The following is a 20,616-nucleotide window of genomic DNA, read 5'->3' as shown; positions in this document are numbered from 1 at the left end:
TTTCTGTCCACTGTGCATTATTCTTGGTCTTATAATCAGCAGTGATTATTCATGTATTAAGAATCTGCAGATAAAAGAACCACTAGATGGCACTGATCACAGTGTATTGATTTGGGATTTACTTAAAGATATAACTACCATCAAGGGTAAAGGGTGGAATTTTTGCTTTCGCAAAGGTGACTACAGGGGTCTCAGACAGTTTTTAAATTCTATACACTGAGACCAACTGATGATGTTACCATCTTCAAATTCTAAATGGGAAACATTCAAGCAATTAATCATAGAAGGCACTAGGCTTTTCATGGCAACAAAGGAAGTCTTCAAAGTTTAGGTCTAAAATGGATGACAAATAAACTGATGAGACTAGTGGCAGAGAAGAAAAATGCATGGATGCATATAAATTTTCAGGTGACACAGAAGGCTATGATAGATATAAAATAGTCTGTAATCAAGTCACAAAGAAGGTTAGGTAAGCGAAGGCAGATCATGAGAAATCTTTGTCAAAGGATGCAAAGAAAAACAGCAAAAAAACTCTTCGTGTAAACTCTAGAATGAAGGGGATGAATTAGATTGGTCCACTTGATATCGATGGTTCGACTGTTGATGATTCTGCTCAGGTAGCTGACATACTGAATAAGTATTTTGCATCTACATTCACACATGAAATCTGTAATGAAGTGGAGGCCAGAAGTTTATCACACTCTAACAGGGAGCTAAATGGTTTTATAATTATAACTGAGAGGAGAGTGAAGGATAAATTGTTGAAGTTAAACTTAAGGAAGGCACCTGGGTGGATGGGATCTATCCAATTATATTAAGGGAGTCAGCAAACGCTTTTTTTTTTTTTTTTTTTTAATGTAAACCCCAAACACGAGAGGTATTAGAACCTATAGTACTTAGTACCGTGCTTGGGTTGGAGGTTGAGAAGACGAAAGAAGATATTTGTTGACATTAAATTTGAACTTCTGTAGACTGTAATTTTCAGGAAATACGTATGAAGGAAGGTTGTTCCAGAAAACGGCAGTTGAATGAATAAACGAGGAAGATGAAAAGTTGGACGAGAGCCATAATTATGATACCATTCGTTGATTCAGGAGAACTCCCCGTGGACTGGAGATGTGTGATGTATCCGCAATTCAGAAGGTGGGGGGGAACAATCAAAGGGTGACAAGAGTAATTACAAACCTGATAGTTTAACTTCTGTTCTTGAGAAAATAATGGAGTAACAGGCTAACGAAATGATGTAGAACCACAGACAAGAATGCAGTTCTACCGCAGTCCCATTAGCGGTTTGTTAAGGGGAAATCTTTTCTGACAAATTTGTTTGGATACTACGATGTCGTGATAAAGGAACTCTGGATGCAAAAATTATTTTTATGTCATATACTTGGATTTCAGGAATGCTTTTGATACTGTTGCACATGAAAGGCTGCTGTACAAATTTGAGCAGCATGGCCTTAAGGGCAAGTGGGTGCTATGGATAAAGGGACAGTGGAGTGGGAGAAGTCAAAGAGCGATAACTAATGGACTCTGTTCTTCGTGGACTAATGTTATTAGTGGAGTTCCCCAGGGTTCAGTGTTTGGCCCATTTTCGTTTTCTATATTTATCAATGATATTGATGAAGGCATATCAGGCTTAATGTCCAAGTTTGCAGATGATACCAAGTTTTACAGGATGGTTAATGGCAGGAATGAGGGTATGGTACGACAACAGGATCTAGAAAAGTTAGGAAGAGGGGCTGAGAAATGGCAATTGAAGTTTAACTTTGACAAATGCAAAGTACTGCATATGGGTAGAAGTAAACCAACTGTGTGCTAGTACGTCCAGGGTAGTGGAAAATGAAAAAGACCCGAGAGTAATTGTGCAGTTGTCAGATTTGAAGTTCTCTGAGCAATGCAGAGAGCTCATGGGGTTTCGTCAATGATATACAGGAATTTTGCAGGCAGGGATAAGGATATGATTATCCCGTTGTATAAAGCAATTGTCATGCCATATCTTAAGTACTGCATACGGGTCTGGAGGCCTCATTTTATGAAGGACGTAGAGCTGCTTGAACAAGTACAGAGTAGAACAACGAGATCTGTGGTGGTGGGGGGGGGACAACGGAGTGCTCTTATCAAGAATGGCTTCAGTTATTCAAATTTCAGCGTCTGGAGACTATGCACCTGCAAAGTGATCTGATTGAGGTGTTTAAGGCTTAGAATTGATTGAGAAAGCTCAACCCTGATGGGATTCTTCCTCAGGCTACACACATGAGGGGGCGTAAATTCAAATTGAGGACGGACGGTTGGAGAATATTTGCAGTTTGCCTTTAGCGAGCAGGTGGTTGATTGCTGGAACAAACTCATCTGCTGTTGTGGAAGTTGATAGCTTAAATAAATTCAAGGAAGAACTAGACACACTGTTGGAGTGGAATGAATAAGTGAAGTGGGAAGTGTCCCCCCCTCCCCTTTGGCTGATGCTGTATAAGCTTGCTTGCATCATTTGCCACAACTAATGCTAACAGTTCTAGTCTGCTGCATACACCCACTCTCGTATTGCCTTTGCATTGAACTACTTTACACTACGCAGATTCTATGCCAGATTCAGTTTCTCTGAATCTGGCAGATTCTATGCCAGATTCAGTTTCTCTGAATCTGGAAAAGCTTTAGTTGTACACAAGATGATTTCGATTAGAAACATTTCCGTCCCCCCTTTCTATCTTGTCAATCTTTCCTAAATACATTGCAATTACCATAGTGAAACTGAATACCATCCTTTATGTCTGAGCGACATTGAGTTTTCGTCAGCCCTGTTATGTCAGTTTTGGATGTCCTAACCAGAAATTTGAATTCACTAACTTTATTGACTACGCTCTTGACATTACTGCGCGCACGCACACTTCCGACTAATGTATACGTACGCCAAGGAAGAAATTTTCTTTGAGGAACAGCAGATCACCGGCTACTCCTCCAAGAGTTATTCATCTCTGCGTGGCATTCGTTTGAGCGGAGGGGCGTTATAAGTTACGTAGCTGATGAATGCTTTTCAATCACAACGAATTCCAACATTGAGATGGTTAGTTTCCTTTCAAGGGTTTAAGTGATGACTTTTTGCGGGACCCCGTGTGCACAAGCTTTTTTTTTTTTTTTTTTTTATTTCACCAGACAGACAATAACAAGGGAAGTTCACTCCTTTCAAAGCGTGCAGTAATAAGAAAAACAATGAACACTGCAGCTGACATCGGCATTATTGTGTAACAGTATTCAAAGTCCTTTTGTTTCAATTTATATTTTCAAAGGATTCAATTTTGTATGTGAAAATATAACGTGGTATTATGAAATTGTTATATTTGAAGGACTGCAGATGGCGTTACAGTCGTGAGTTCATGTGTGGGAGACAAGATGGGAGCAGGTTGTGTTTTCATAAGTGCAAATGTTTCTCAAATTCAGAGAAGCCTATTTTCCAGTGGCCGAAAACTCATTGTCTTACATAATGCCAAAGGAACGGTACTTAAAAAAATGAAACAGTAATGCGTTTATTGAAAATCATAAGTAGAAATTCTATGTGAATAATGCTAAAATTATGATCAAATAATGCAGAAAACGAACCAACTTCGCAAAATGAAATCTCGCCTCTAATCTCCTAACTACGATAAAGTGGTCTAGAGGTGAAAGGATGTGACCAAGAGGATAATACAAGTTGTTATGCAATGAAGATTTCGTTTTGTAGCGCTGTTTATGTTTTTTCTTTAGTTTGATTACTTCAGTTACTGTCTCCAGCTCGTGAGGACATTCGTTGTCATCCGCTGCAAGTTTTTTTTTTTTTTTTTTTGGAATGCTTCATTGTGCCTGCGAGCGTTTATAACTCCACGTGCGCAACCGGGTCAATGTGTGGACGAGAATTTGAAAAAAATACGTGCACAGTTTAAAGGTTGACGGGCAGCAGTAGACTGTCTATCTCGGCCAAGGTCACCGCTGCGAATTTGAGAATACCAATGAAGAGATTATTGTTCCAAACTGCTGCTGCATAATGAAGATCGAAATGAAGACAGTTGATTTGTTTAGAGTGAGTTTTGTGGCGAGCCATCAAGCGTAAATATATCGCATTTATTCTATGGTACAGTTGTGTCTTTGCTGGATGAAAGCCACAGTTGTTGAGGAATAACCAACCATGAACAGCTGTTAACAACTGCTACCCGCTGGGGTTTCTAGGAGATAACATCAGTGGTTCCCAGCCTGTGGTCTGTGAATTCTTTAAATATACTAAGCTGTATGATTATCCGTTCGTGATTTCTCAGTTCCTTTCTTCTTTAGCTTAGTTAATAGAAGAAAGTTGGATCTTTGATAATTAAAAAAAAAATGTAGAAATATAAAATGATTATTAGTTAATAAAAAGTTTGAGCGGCAGACGTTATCTTAAAAAGAGCGAGTGCGGGAAGAATAATAATTTCACTTGGTAAGTAAGACTGAGAACCACTAGCCTAGAGGATATTAATTTTTAGTCACTTCACGAATTCAAACTTAAGGAATCCAGCTGATGCTGGAACCCTTCTGTTCATTATCTGTAGAACGCGTAACGTTAAAAAAAAATAATCAATGCATTAATTTATGGGTAAGTTGAATATAACACTTTATTCGATTTTTATTAACTCTGATTTTATATATACACAATGTTCCTTGAAGAATACATTCTCCATTTGATTTTAGTTCTGATCTTAAAAAAACAATAATGAAGGCCATTCAAAGCAGATGAAGCATTTTAAGAGGACTGTACGAAACCCATTTGGTCCAGTAGGAATTATTTTTTTTAATAAATTAAATCGAATCCAGATAAGGATTTGGATAAGTCATCAACACTCAAAATCAATAAACTGACTTCTACACTTGAGATTATTTATAGTTACATTTTTTAAACTTCAATATTGAGTGAATGAAAGGGTTCAGGTGTGCAATGTGTCAGTTAGATTCACGAACAAAGCTCTTTCCTCGTGAATCTAAATTTTTTTTTATTTTAGATTTTCCCCCCTTTTTACAGTCTTCACGTCTGTAATTTTGAATAATATGACAAGACCTGGCTCATTCCTGTCCATCTTTTTCCTCCTTCCAGCAAACGCCTTCAGTTTCCCGTTGGGTCGCATCCCCACAAAAGAATTCTATTCTATTTGAAAGTAATTAAGTGCGCCAAGTTAAATCGAAGGACAAAAAGAACAAAATAAGAAAAGAATCGAGAAAGACGGAAGTGAGATAAAAATAAGAGAGAAAAAAAAGAAGGGAAGGCTAATAAAAACCGAGCAGCTAACAAGGCACGCTGTCCTAGTTTTTTCTTTACCAGTGACTTCTATGTCATCCTCGCCCGAGCAGAAGTGTGACACTCAACTTCATATCTTTGTCTAGTTCACAGTGACACTGACTTCGCTAACGCCTCGCCTCATCAACACACGCTCCTAATACGTAACTTGTTTCAACACCTGTTACGTAATGAACGTACAGAGAGTGTACAGCAGTACGCACGGTCTGCTTCTGCGCGTTCAAGCCACGCGCACCAGGGGAGAACGTGATCTATTTAACTGAGTGTTGCCCAGAAACAGGTTGGGAGAAAGGACTCTTGGAAGCTGAGAGCGTTTCAGGGGCACCATGGCTTACCTTTTCTACTCCGTGGTCTCTCTGGGGATCGTACTGTTCACCGTGTTGTCTGTGCCTTGGCTGACCCAAGTAATCGCCCAGATAGGTACCGTTGCAATTGTCGCACATCTGGCAACGAAACTGGCTCTGATCTTAAGACAATGGTTCCCTGAAAGATGGGTGTCCCCCAACAACAAAGTAGTTTTCATAACAGGTGAGCGAACTTTTGCTTATTGAACTGGGAAATCTTAATCTTCTTCGTTCCCTGACTAAACGTTTCGATACAGTTTATCTTCACCGTTATTTCTTGCGCTTTTAATACGAATTTCAGGTTTGAAACAATTAGACCAAACCCGTTATATTATTTAGTTGTTTCGTCCTCTTTTTTTAAAATAGGTAATTACTTATTAAACGTACTCTTAGTTAACCTTAGCTAATTATGAGACTCAAACTACTTTCAGAAAGTTATCATTAAAATGAAAAATATACGTGTGTACTGCTATGAACGTGTCACTCACAGAACAGTAACAGTTATCAAAACACTTGTTTTAGTAACCAAGAATTCTGTGAGGTGCCAAATTGTTAGTGCTGCAGTCATATCAATGTTACAGGATTTAAGATTTTGATAAACATGTTTTTATGTGAGCACGTGTTTATTTAACAACCAGGTACACTCCTTCGCTAGAGTATACAGTAATTATAATGATGTTACAGAATTTTAAGATTTTGATAAACATGTAAGCTCGCATAAATATCTTTTTCATGTGATCACGTGTTTACTGTATTTAAGGGATAGTGTAAGTCTGGTGAACAGCTTTCACTTTCATAGCAATTGAACTAAATCAGCTTGAACGGGAAGGAGAGTAGAGGAAACAGTATATCACGATGTATTGACGCCTGCTTCATAAGCCTCAGTTGTTTGATATATATACTTGACGCCTCATAGCGCGTTCTGTGTGGTTGGTTAGCCTGTTTTTCTGGGTGGAAAACACAGTTTTATGGAGGAAGGAGGAAAATTCGTGACGGCATAGTGGTTTTGCCATTCGTGTGGCGAGGTCTGGGTTCGAGATCCGTTAAGACCAAAAGAATTTTTTAAAGGCCTCTTCAATCAGGATTGTAGTTAATCAATCTCGAATGGTCGGAGTAGGATTTCCTGCGAGTTGGTCAGTTTTCTCGGCACGTATAACATGCAAATTGGCCTGTGAATACATGCACTGAGTGACTGCTTTAGCCCTCAGGACATCCTGGATTCGTCATGGCATAGACTCAGTTGTTAAAAATTGGACGGTTGCTGATGTCTATTCAGAAGAGCGTCTCAATCCAATTGACACCTCATACCACAGCTGCTCAAATAGATCAGATGACTGGGGAGACAATTGCAGTAGGTTGAATTCGCTTTCATGTTCCTGGAATCAGTCCTGTACAATTCTGGCCTTGTGGTACGATGCATTATCCTGTTCGAAGAACCCATTCACAGATGAGTATACTGTAGCCATGACGGGATGCGTCTGGTGAGAAAATTTCTAGATAACCTGTTGCATCCTAGCAGCCCAGTGCTTTACATGAAAACGCTTCCCAGACCATTAATCTTTATTGTACGTAATGATACCATACAACATACATATCACGGTATGCTGCCTTTATACCAGATATTTATGTGGATATGCCTTTTGGCATATTCTGGTACTTTCATCAGTGGGAAACAGCAGGACCCATGACAGGAGTGGAAAGTGGTGCTGTCGTGGAGTCGGCTGCGATATTACATCCGTGACAGGTTATAACGATGAATGCGTTCTGAAATTCCCCAGGCTTATTATTTGACCCACTGTAACCTTTCTGTTAGTATAATCAGCCTCTTGCATAAACGAACTGTTTCCGGCCACAGGCTACTCGCTGGATGTTATCTGATTATTAGACTAATCTCAATATCCCAGAGACACAGTTGTACGTGAAATTCCCGGCAGGATGGCAATTTCCGAGTTACTCATACAGGCATTTTTGGCGTCGACTACCGTGCCACGTTCGAGGTTACTTAAAACTTTCACCTTGTCCATTCGTGTGCGCATGTGCACGCACACACATACAGCAACCTAACGTATCTGCCCACCTTCCTTATATTCGCATGTTACGAACATGTGATGCTGTTACAAGGAGCACTATTTCATGAAAAGGTTGAGTGTATCTAATAAAGTGGTCACTCAGTGTATAATTACACTGTGCTTGCACATTTGCGGAGCGCTTGATTAGGACCCGAATAGCAGTTCAGGTTTAGATGTCCCGGTGAAATATCTCGATATTCGCATGTATAGTATATTAGATAAAGTTAATTAAAATTAGTTCGTTAATTAATCTTTGGTTTAAAAAAGCGGGCTTGATGTTCTAAAAGAAATCAGTAAGAATCTGTGATAGAATTATTGACTACTGGGCGGCAAAGTACGATTTCTTTTTTAAATAATTCAGACTAATATGTCGGGAACTAAAAAAAAAAAAAACCTGTTCAATAAACTATAAATTTTGTCAGCGTGGAAAAGGTATCTAATTTTAATTAGATTGGATTATAGTAAATCTAAAATATCTCTGAGATACGCTCCAATCTCAGATTATCTACTTCTCCCTTATTAAAACGAAATTATAGTTTCCCAACCTATGAACCCCATGCTGCCCATTAAGAATACGACCCTTGCTTGGCTAAACTCTAGAAAAACAAATTATTTCTCTGATTTAAAGCCAATAACTCCTAAGACACTGCAACATTCTACCCCGCCCCCTCATGTGGTTTTTTTTTTTTTTTTTCTTTTGTAATGATCGGAAACTTCTGCGATTCACATCCAGCAACAGTCCATCAGCATATACTGGACTTTCACCGTCCTTGGTAGCAATACCTTGATGAAAACATTCACCTCGTACTAACGTGTTCAAGGTTATCAGGAGAAAATGTATTTTCAGAGGCATTGGTAACTGAAATTTTGGTAGGCTTGAAAAAAATTATCAATCAAGATTTTATAGACGTTTACTCTGTTAGTGCTTAGTAATTTTTCACAAACTTTCTTAAAGGATTCCCAAGATTGCGGTTGCAAAGAATTTAATCTTCTTTAGACAACTGCCTTATCAGCTGACTGACGAATACATCTTTGCTTTTGGTACCTGCTTTAATTTTAAGGCCATCTTCATCCCTCTCCATAGGTCTAATGGATAATGTTGTAAAAGCTAACTTAGCGATACTGTTGGTAGTAAAAATACATTTGTTGAATCAATCAGTGGCTTTTAAATGACATTTTTCTTTCGAGATATAAGAATTATGCGAGGGGTCCAAATCTTAGTTTCATAAAGAATAGCTTGGTCTCGACTGTCTCACTCTTACAAAAAGCAACAATATTTTGTACTGCCAGATTGTACACGTAAAACGACACGGTAACCTCTGAAATCTTTTCGATGTTTCAAGTTCTTATAGGATTCTTTCACGTGGATAACATGACCAATTGGTATAGATGGATCTATGCTTCCATCGTGGAGAAGCACAGCTTTTAGACAATTTCGAAGAAGCTATGAAAAGTCTCTATAATTCTGGTTTCACTTCAAAGGGCATCAAACAGTCCAACCGGATTACTACAGCAGAAAAGCAAATCTTCTATAGCAAAATATGAAAAAAAGTTCTTTGTCATTGAAAAAGTACGGATATAATTAAATCTTTTAGCCGTATATTCTATCCCGGCAGCCTAGATCACAAAAAAAAAAAAAAAAAAAAAAAACTGTGCCTTATTTTTAAATTCTGATTCAGATCTCGCGTGGACTGCTTCCGTTGGGTCATCCCTTTTTCCTTTTCAGTGACCAGATTTCTGGAGGAACAGGTAGTTCGTCACTGTGCTAACTGGTTTAATGGCTGACGAGATATTCGGACATTCATTTTTTTCCCTTTCTGTCCTTTAATTTGAGTTATGCAAAAATCAGTCGTGACACGATTGATTGGCTCTTGCCACACCGTGGGAACAGCGAATGGTAGCGATACTGTTGGTTAAAAGTAAAGTTTAACATTATGTCCTTTAAGATTCTCGTAACATTGATTCAAACGCAGTTATCGGTATAAAGGTCTTGTTGACTGGTCGTATGCACTTCTAAGGGCTTTATGGTCTTGGTACTTCTTGATGTTCTTTAACACACGCACACGTTCCTCAAACGAATTACTGTCGGATGTTCCCATATTTTGTACACAGAATGACTAAAAGGTTTATACATAACTCAGACTCACTTATTGTATGATTCGATCGCATACCAATCAATCGTTATTTCATAATGATTGATGAGATATCAGTACCATAATAGAGAATTAATCAATTTACAGAGCAGTATCAAAAGTGTAATAGGAATGGCTCAACAGTGGAAACGAGTCATGGATGTCACCGTACACCATTATCGTTTGCTGCAACAGATGTGACCTCCTGAAGTGGTCCACTGAGAGAGCTTGAATGTTGTCTTGTCCGAGGAATTCCGATTCCAATTGCTTTATACAGATAGGAGCAGCTCACGGAGAAACCATCATGGACTCATCATATCTAGTGACCAGATATGTTCATCAGATGCAAGGGGTCTTCCTTCTGATAGCTGTTTCCAAAAAGGACGAGCCGTATCATTGTGCAGAATTTATTCCAGAATATTGAATCAACATGCATGCAAGTTAGATCTAATGTAATCAGGCTTTTTTTCAGAGTTTCATATGTGAGGCTACAAGGGAGGCGTTGGTGAATATGTCGATGTTCAGTTTATTTATATTTTTTTTACCTAAAAACGTCGCGCACTCTCAATACACACACAGATTTTCTACTTGGCATACACCTATCGCATGCCAGTCACAGTGATGGGTGTTCCAAGCGTTTTGGTACGTTCATAATGCCGGCGTATATTTGAATATGCCTAAAGAAAAAAAGGGACGATGCCTTCTTCTCATCAAGCAGGCGTTAGAAACTTCTGATTGCGCCACCGTTCACAATCCATTATTAATATCCTCATTTTACCAATGAAGTCTTTCTGTTGATCAGACATCGCAAGTTCGCCACGGAGACCTTGAAAGCTAACAACGAATTTAAATAATTCTTGAAAAATTTCCTGGGTAATAAATAGTATGGTTTGTTGGTTGAAACCAAAGGAATAACATAATATAATTATCTCTGCACTCACTATTTCCGTGTATGTGAAAGTTGTTATTTCAGAATTGTGGAATATAAATTTTCAAGTATGACAACAGGAAGGATTACTGGATGACCAATAGCTGTACTGTGAGGCTGATGTAAACAGTCATTTGATCCTATGTTTGTACATTGTGAAGAAGGTGAGGTATATTACTTCATACGCAGCAATTTCCCAAACTTTATTTTTATTTATTATATATATATATATATATATATATATATATTTTTTTTTTTTTTTTTTTGCCCTGTAGTGGCTATCCGACTTAGCGTTACCACTGCCTGAATTAGTGCAACATAGTAAGCTGGAAAGACACCTTTCAGCAAAGGAAATTCATGCGGAGAAAGCAAATAAAAAAACAAATTATTTTTTTCCCATGCCCACACAACAAGCAAATGCAGACAGACATAACAGCCTGATAAATAAGGATTAAGATACCAATGTCCCGTAAAACACAGCAGAGAAAATAAAATTAAAGATTAGATGTATTGCACGAATCATCAAATAGAATTCAGAGACAATAAAAACAACTTTAGCAACAACACTATTGGATAATTTCAATACAGTAGCTGAAATCAAATAAAAATTCGTACATTTAACCTACGTTCGATTTCAATGATGTAGAGATCTGCTTCTCTCAGACCGAGTGTTCGGGTCAGGACTCGGATTTATGTTGAATTTAGAGAACACTTCCACACACTGCTTGACTGTTTACTTAGATAAAATATGTTATTCACAGTTCGGTGTACGTTCACTAACAGAGCCTTCCCACCAGCTGATGAGAAGCCAGTAAGTTTTGAAACAGCTGTCCTGGCGGTGTCCAAGTTTTAAAATGCATAGCGGATTCAACTATTCCGATGATGCTATAAATTTCCAAAAGAGATAACTTAGAGACAAACTCTGTTATTCTCGGTTCCGCCTAGTCTTAGTGTCGTAAGCCGAACCTTAGCTCCAAAAACTGGGCGCTTGGTTTTAAGTCGGAGCAGAAACTCTCTCTCCATGATCACAAAATCGAATACAGGAAAACCATGCAACCTTTATTTAAATGGCAGCTGATGACACTGAGATGCTTGTGACCAAATGCACTTAGCAAAATTGTTGGAAATCCATCCACAGAAATTCTGAACACAACCCCGACTGGCTCGCAAGGGCATTGCAAAGGGCAAAATACGTGTTAAAAAAAGATTCGGAACTTTTCCCATATAATCATATGGCCCTCGTGACTAACAATAGTGGCTACGTCCAACTGTTCTTCCACACGTAGAAATGGCTTAAGTTCTATTCCAGTCGAGGTAAGACAGGGAGGTTCTAATTTTAAATTGCTCAGTATTAAGAACACAGAAATTGTTTACCATACTCGCCTATCAAGGATCGTTTCCAGATGACTATTGATTTAAAGAGGCATTAAGGCGCACATAAATACCAATTTACATTACTATTCGGTGGAAAATGAGAATTAAGAAGAGAATCCCAAGTAATGTTTCATTAACTTTGCCTTGCGATATTTGTTTTCGAAATGGCAGAGGTCAGAGATTGTGTATACAGCCTTCATTTGGCACTTCATAACTTTCACTCTCCGACAAACCAGAGACTAGAAAATACTCAAGGTTAGTGATATCATTCTATGGGACAGCTGAACCAGGGTCCTGAGCTCAGGGAGACCCAAAAGGAAAGGAGAAAAATGTAAAAGTTACATAAAAGTAAAATTATCTTGCTCCACTGTCTGAACTCATGACGCTACGTCACTGCTGAAAATGTGGTGACATAAGTCGAACTTATTCTTAAAATTATTAGCTGTTGTTGTTATTAGGTTTTAGGAGCATCAGCGCACTAAGGCTATATTGTTCCATATATATATATATATATACACTGTATGTAAATTGCGTGTGTTCTGTGGTCGATTTTCTTTTTCCCGGAAGGAACACCGAGCTCTCCTCGCCTCAGACAGACTAACAAATCCACGTTGTGAAAATGAATCATAAAAATTATTCATGTCATCGATGGGACTCGAACTCAGATCTTTTCCACCCGGTGTGGGGAGGACGGCGATTCTACCAACTGTGCCACCCACAAAGGCTAAAATTATTTGCATTATCAGTGTAAAATTATATAAGAAAGCAAACTTATACTTAAACAAAAAAAGAAAAATCCCTTTTCGCCTATTCATTCCCTCCAATAATTTGTATAGTTCTTTCTTAAATTAATTTAACCTATAAATTTCCAGAACAACAACAGATGGAAGTTTGTTCCAACAATCAACCACCCGTTGGCTAAAGGCAAATTTTAACACATCTATTCTGCAACCGTACTTTCTCCATTTGAATTTTTGCCCTCTCATGTGTGCGTGTGGTGTGAGCAAGCGGAGGAATTCCATCAGCATTGAGCTTGCTCAATCCATTCAAAGTCTTGAGCATCCCAATCAAATCACCTCGCAAGTGCCTGGTCTCCAGACGCTTCAATTTGCAGAACTGAAACCTTTCTTGGTAAGAGCACCTCTTTGTTCCGCTCACAAATCTCATTGCCCTTCACTGTACTCGTTCCAGCAGCTTCACATCCTTCCTAAAAGATGTAGCCTGACCATTGCTACAATGAGATAATCACCTCCTTATGCTTGCTAGCAAAATTCCTGTATATTATTGGCAAAACCCCATGAGCTGTCCTGCAGCTGTCTGCATTTCTCAAAGTACTTCATATTTGACTGCACAATTTACTCCAGGCCTTTTGCATTTTCCACTACCGTGAGTGTAGTACCACATAGTATTACTCTGGAGTACTGCTACCCATATACAGTACTTTTTATAGATGTTAATCTTCAATTGTTATTTCTCAGCCCATCTACCTAACTTTTCTAGATCTTGTTGAAGTAGCATACCACCCTGCCAACCTTTGTATCATCTGAAAACTTGAACATAAAGCCTGATATGCCTTCATCAATATCAATGATAAATATAGAAAACAAAAATGGGCCCATGGAGGACTCCACTAATAATGTTAGTTCAAGAAGAGCAATGTCCATTGATTACCACCCTCCTCTCACCCAAGAATCCCTTTATCCTTAGCAGCAACTTGCCCTTAATACCATTCTGCTCCAATTTGTACAGCAATCTTTTATGTGCAACAGTATCAAAAGCTCTCCTGAAATCCAAGTATATGATATCAAAATTATTTTTTGCATCCGGTTCCTTTGTGACCACACGGTAGAATCCAATCAAATTGGTCAAAGAAGATTCTCTCAACAAACCCATACTGCGTTTGAGGTATAACCGCGGTCTTGTCTAGATGATCCTGCATTACTTCCTTTACCAGTGCCTCCTTTATTTTCCCTGAAACAGAAGTTAAGCTAACAGGTCTGTAATTAGTCGTGTCACCCTTTGTGAATTTGAGATACATTCACACTAGCACATGATCAGGTTGATCATGTGTTGATCTCTAAGAGGTGGGCTACTGCAATTGAAAATGTCCGTTCTTTTCCGGGCGCCAGCTCTAATTCTGATCATTTTCTAGTGGGGGGTAGATTGAAGTATAAAATAGCTCTAGTAGCAAGAGGAAATTCTGAGAAAACTAAGCGGTGGAATGTAGAGAAACTGAAAGATAGATTTGTTGAAACAAAGTACCAGGCAGAGTTGACCCGAAGATTGCAGGAACAAGAAAAAAGTGACAAGATTGAAGATGAATGGACTTGCATAAAGGCTGCAACTTTGGGTGCAGCACACATAACCTTGGGTGAAATCTCAAGGCCGAGAAATGAGGAATGGTATGATGACGAGTGTCGAGTAGCAGTAGAATTTAAGAGACAAGCCAGGGTGAAATGTTTACAGCGGAATAGCACAGTGAATAGTGAACACTACAAGGAAAAACGGATTGCCGCAGCTAGGTTGTGTAGAAGGAAAAAGAGAGAGGCCTTGAGAAGGAAGGTCGACGAAATGATGGAACATTACAACAAGAAGGAAAGTAGAAAGTTTCATAAGAAGATTAAAGAAAGTACACAGGAATTCCGATCAATAATTACCGCATGTAGGGATAGTGAAGTGAACTTGCTGACTGAGAAAAAGGAGGTTCTTAAATAGTGGAAAAAGTATTTTGACAGGAGGTAAGCCTGAACCAAACCAGCTATTGTACTATAAAGTAGAATCATGCATTGAAGACCTAGTTTCGAAGAAATTCGAAAAGTTAAGTGCTTAAAGAACTTTAAAGCACCAGGAGTTGATGGAACGGCTGCAGAGTTGCTCAAGAACGGTGGAGTGACACTGTGGAGAAGAATACATAATCTGATACTATTAATATGGTCTGAGGAAAAAAATCCCGGATGAATGGACACTTGGAATCTTACAGCCGATTCACAAGAAGGGGTGATAAACTCCTTTGCTCTAACTATAGAGGTATTACATTGCTGACCGTTACTTACAAGGTTTTGTCGGGAGTTATTTATAACAGACTGGCAGCATATTCAGAGAAAATCATTGGAGAGTATCAGTGTGGTTTCAAACCCAATCGCTCAACAACTGATCAGATTTTCATTTTGAGGCAGATACAGGAAAAAGCATTTGAGTATAATGTACACTTATTTAACCTATATTTAAGATTTCAAACAAGCTTTTGATTCACTCAACAGAGAGTGAAATGATAAATAACCTCCTTCTCCAGGGCATACCTGCAAATATTGTTAAGCTCATAAAAGCAAATCTGACAGGCTCTAAAGCAGTGGTGAGAATTGACAATGAGTTCACGACTCTCTTTGACATTAGCACTGGTGTTAGTCAGGGCGATGCACTCTCTACTGTGTTATTTAACTTGGTTTTAGAGGCGGCTAACAGAAAATTAAAAGTGACTGGACACATAGGCACAAAGACAGTGCAGGTCTATACATATTAGCATTAGTAGAGGCATATGATGCAAGAAAGCAAGCTTATACAGCATCAGCCAAAAAAAAACACGCTCCCATTTCACCCCTCCGTCATTCCAAGTACCTGTCCAGCTGAGCCTTAAATTTATTTAGGCTATCAACTTCCACAACAAAGGATGGAAGTTTGTTCCACCAACCAACCACCCGCTGGCTAAAGGCAAACTTCCGCACATCTATCCTACACCTTTCTTTCCTCAATTTGAATTTATGAGCTCTCAAATGATTATTCTGAGCAAGAGGAAGAATTCCATCAGCACTGAGCATGCTCAAACCATTCAAGGCTTTATACACCTCAATCAGATCACCTCGCATGTGTCTAGTCTCCAGACACTGTAATTTGCAAAATTTAAGCCTTTCTTCGCTTTGTTCCATTCACTAATCTTGTTGCCCTTCTCTGCTCGTTCCAACAGCTCTTCATCCTTCTTAAAATGAGGCCTCCAGACCTGTATACAGTACTCAAGGCGGTTTTTTTTTTTTTTGGTAGTTGTTGGCGCATCGGCTTTTGTGGCCATAATGCACCTCCCAAGGTTTTTGCAGTACTTTCATCCAAGCCCGAGGCGGGATTCGAACACGCGACCTTTGGGTTGCCAGGCATGTACTTTACCCACCCGGCTAGCCCGGTCGGCACTCATGGTGTGGTCTGACCATTGCCTTATATAAGGGGATAATCACCTCCTTATCCCTGCTAGAAAAATTCCTGTACATCATTAACAAGACATCATGAGCTACTCTTGAAGACCGTCTGCACTGCTCAGAAAACTTCATATCTGCCTGCACAATTACCCCCAGGTCCTTTTAGTTCTCTACCACTGTCAGTGTAGTACCACAGAGTTGATACGTCACTCTGGGGTTGCTGCTTCCCATATGTAGTACTTTACATTTGTCAATGTTAAACTTCATTTGCCACCTCCCAGTCCATCTGCTCAACTTTTCTAGATCTTGTTGTAGCAGCATACTGTCATTAGTGTCGTTAACAACCCTGCCAACCTTCGTATCGTCTGCAAACTTGGACATTAAGCTTGATATAATCAATCAATATCATTTATAACTACAGAAAATAACAATGGACCCAATACTGAACTCCGAGGGACTCCACTAATAACATTAGTCCATGATGAGCAGTGTCCATTGATTACTACGCTCTGTCTTCTCCCACTCAACCATCCCATTATCCATAGCAGCAATTTGCCTCCAATGCCACACTGCTCCAATTTGTGCAGGAGTCTTCCATGTGCAACAGTATCAAAAGCCTTTTTAAGATCCAAATATATGATATCAAAGTTATTGCCAGCATCCAGTTCCTTTGTGACTGCGTCATAGTATCCAATCAAATTGGTCAGGCAAGACTTTTTCTTAACAAAACCATGCTCTGTCCAAGCTATAACTGAAGTCTTGTCTAGATGATTCTGCAGTGCTTCTTTAACCAGTGCCTCCATTAATTTTCCTGGAACAGAAGTTAAACTCACAGGTCTATAATTACCTGTGTTGCCCTTTGATCCTCCTTTGTGAATTGGGGCCACATTTGCACATCTCCAATCCATCGGTACTTCCCCTGAGTCCAAAGAAGCTCTCATAATTATGGCTAAGGGTTTGCTTACTTCCTTTTCTGCCTCCTTTAATATAACTGGATAGATCCCATCCACCCCAGGTACCTTTCTTGTGTTTATCTTCAACAATTTCTCCTCCACTTTCCTCTCAGATATTACAAAATCATCTAGCTCTTTGCCAGAGTTTAATTCACCTCTGGCATCCCCCTCCCCGAATAATTCCTCATGGGTGAATGTAGATGCAAAAAATTCATTTAGTTTGTTAGCCACCTGAGCAAGATCATCAAAAGTTGAACCATCAATATCCAGTGGACCAATCTGATTCGTCCCTTTCCTCCTAGAGTTTACATAAAGAACTACGTAAAGAACTGTTTTTCTTTGCATCCTTTGCCAAGGATTTCTCATAATCTGTCTTTGCCTGCCTAATCTCCTTTGTGACGTGGTTACAGACCAGCTTATATCTATGTCACCCATGTCCCCCATTAAGTTTTATGTATTCCATGCATTTTTCTTCTCTGCCACATATCTCATTAGTTCGTCTGAAAATCATTTAGGCCTAAACCTTGACCAATATTTCTTAGTTGGTATGTAAAGCCTAGTAGCTTCCAAGATAAATTCTTTGAATGCTTCCCATTTTGAATTTGCTGTTGGTAACATCATCAGTTGATCCAACCGTACAGAATTTAAATACTGTCTCAGACCACCGTAGTCACCTTTACGAAAGCAAAAACCCTTCCCTTTACCCCTGATGGTAGTTACCTCTTTGAGTAAATCCCACTTCATCACACTCTGATCACTGCCACCTAGTGGTTCCATTATCTGCAGATTCTTAATGCATGAAGAATCACTACTGATAATCAGATCAAGAGTATTACTCCCTCTAGTTGCCTCCCGAACATGCTGATGTAGAAAACAATCATCCAATAAATCCACAAAAGCTTTGCTAGTGTGTGAGTGACCAACCCACAAATTCCAGTCAATATCTGGGAAATTAAAATCCCCCATTATAAAACTCTCTGATTTACTGGCCCACTCTATTTCCCTGTCCAGTTCCTTGTTATACTCACCAGAGTCATTAGGCCTATATAACACACGCCTACTCTCAATTTTGATTTCCCAATGCTTATGTCACACCAAACTGACTCGACACTGCACTGACCAGCGATGTCGTCTGGCTTCAATATGCTGATGATGTCTCTATTATCAGTAGGACTAAAGGAGCACTGGAGGAAACAGTGGCCAGACTTGTTAGGGAAGAACAAAGAAGAGGACTTAGGATAAATGAAGCGAAGATAAAATATATGGAAGTCCGGAGAACGACAGATAACACGGAAAATTTAAGCACCAGCAGCTTCTCGTTTGAGCATGTTCAAAATTTCGCCTATCTAGGTTTGCAGATAAACCAGTCCAGCTCTATTACTAATGAAATTAAGTCCCGTATCCTGAGTGGAAACAGATGCTTCTATGCACATGAAAAACTAATGAAGTCCAGAGTATTGAACAGACATTTAAAATTAAGGATATACAAAAGTCTCATTAGACCAGTTGTAACATACGGTTGTGAAGCTTAGACATTAACAAGTAAAGATGAGCGGTTGTTGAGAGTGTTCGAGCGTAGAATTTTGCGAAGTCTCTGGGTCTGTACAAGACGTTGATGGATCCTGGAGGATCAGAATGAACCATGAACTTGGCAATCTTATTTAGGGTGCGGACATCGTCAGATTTTTGAAGAGCCAGAGACTTGCCTGGTTGGGACATGTAATGAGAATGGATGACAGCAGAACAACTAAGAGGATAATGGAATGGAAACCTATCGGTAGGAGGGCAAGAGGAAGACAGCGAAAAATATGAATGGATGACGTAGAAGAGGACTTAAAGACCATGAGAATAAGAAGTTGGACGTCTGGGAGAGCTTAATGGTGGAACATCGTCGAGAAGGCTAAGACCCACCCTGAATTATAATACCAGAAGAAGAAGTATAGAATTTAAAGACTATCAGAGAACTGTAGTCAGCTTTACGCAAACAAAAACCCCTTCCTTTACCCTTGATGGTAGTTACGTCTTTACGTAAATCTCAGATCAATACACTCTGATCACCGCCACCTAGTGGTTCTTTTATCTGCAGTTTCTAATGCATGAATAATCATTGGCGGTAATCATATCAAGAGTACTTCCTCTTGTTGCCTCTCTAACATTTTGCTATAGAAAACAGTCATCCAATAAATCCACAAAAGTCTTGCTAGTCTGTGAACGACCAACGTACAAGTTACAGTTAATATCTGGAAAGTTAAAACTCCCATTATGACATTCTGATTAACTGGCCCACTATTTCTCTGTACTCATCAGAGTCATTAGGCCTATAACATATTCCTACTCTCATTTTTGCTTTTCCAGTGCTTATGTCACATCAAACTGACTCAACATTGCACTGGCCATCCATGTCAACTAGTTGAATTGCCTTATATTTTCTGTGTTTCTTAACTAACAGCATAATTCTCCCCCTCCACTTTCTTTGAACACCTAACTGTCGTTATCCTGACTGTGATTTTATGTAGTGAATGCAAAGTCGACATTCTGTGGCGAAGTGAACAGTTAAATATTTGATCGTGAGAAAGATTAACCCTTTAATCAAGACCAGCAGACTCATAATCAGCTTTAGTGCGACATAACTAATTCATTGATATGTATGAACTAATGAACTGACATACCCTCCAAATTGGGGATATTATATTGATGCTATGTATCATTATCAGTACCCTGACAGACAACTGATGCTATTTTGGTATCATCTATACGCTGGCCGCTCCGTGCGCCAGGAATTATAACCAACTAGTGTTAGTATAAGTTATGCTAGAAATTATCTGTACAATACTGCGATATATTGTGGAGTTACCAGGACCGCTTTCTTCAGTAAATAAAAAAAAAAATCCATTCTGTATACATTGTGCTCCCCATATTCAAATTCTGCATCCCTTATATCTGAGAGGCACCACGTCTCTTGTATCCCAATAATGTCTGCATTTGATGTCTTTACCAGCCCTTTAAATTCATAAATTTTATTTACTATGCTTCTAGCATTGGTGTATGTATACCTCCACCTGTTTTTACTCTTAGTTATCCTAACACAGTCCATGCATTTACTTGTTTCATGACGACTCTCAGCATTCCTTGAAATACCCAACACCTTGCTTTCAAAGCTGCTGCTCATTCCAATAGAAGCACTGCAAGAATCACTTTCATCTCTGCCTGCAGCTACTGTTAATATTTTAGTATATGAATCCCCAAGCTAGCAATTTTCCAACCCACCTAACACTGCCTCGATAGCATCAGCAAATATTCTTGCACCCTTCCTGTTTAAGTGTATCCCATCTCTGTAGAAGC

General features: G+C 39.1%; 1 protein-coding gene across 1 annotated transcript in view; it reads left to right on the top strand.

Annotated features, from left to right (window-relative positions):
* Positions 1–5,518: 5,518 nt before the first annotated feature.
* LOC150076418 (retinol dehydrogenase 16-like) overlaps positions 5,519–20,616 on the top strand; it is a 66,071-nt gene continuing 50,973 nt past the window's right edge. The window contains exon 1 of the mRNA XM_090388113.1: positions 5,519–5,818. Coding sequence (XP_090244239.1) covers positions 5,617–5,818 — 202 coding nt within the window. The 5' untranslated portion in view covers positions 5,519–5,616. The remainder of the gene's footprint in view (positions 5,819–20,616) is intronic.

The sequence above is a fragment of the Mastigoproctus giganteus genome, chromosome 13, assembly GCF_048544385.1.
Source record: "Mastigoproctus giganteus isolate SK-2022 chromosome 13, ASM4854438v1, whole genome shotgun sequence".
Lineage (NCBI taxonomy): Eukaryota > Metazoa > Arthropoda > Arachnida > Uropygi > Thelyphonidae > Mastigoproctus > Mastigoproctus giganteus.
Note: the sequence above shows the minus strand (reverse complement) of the source record. Positions and strands in the feature narration are given on the sequence as shown.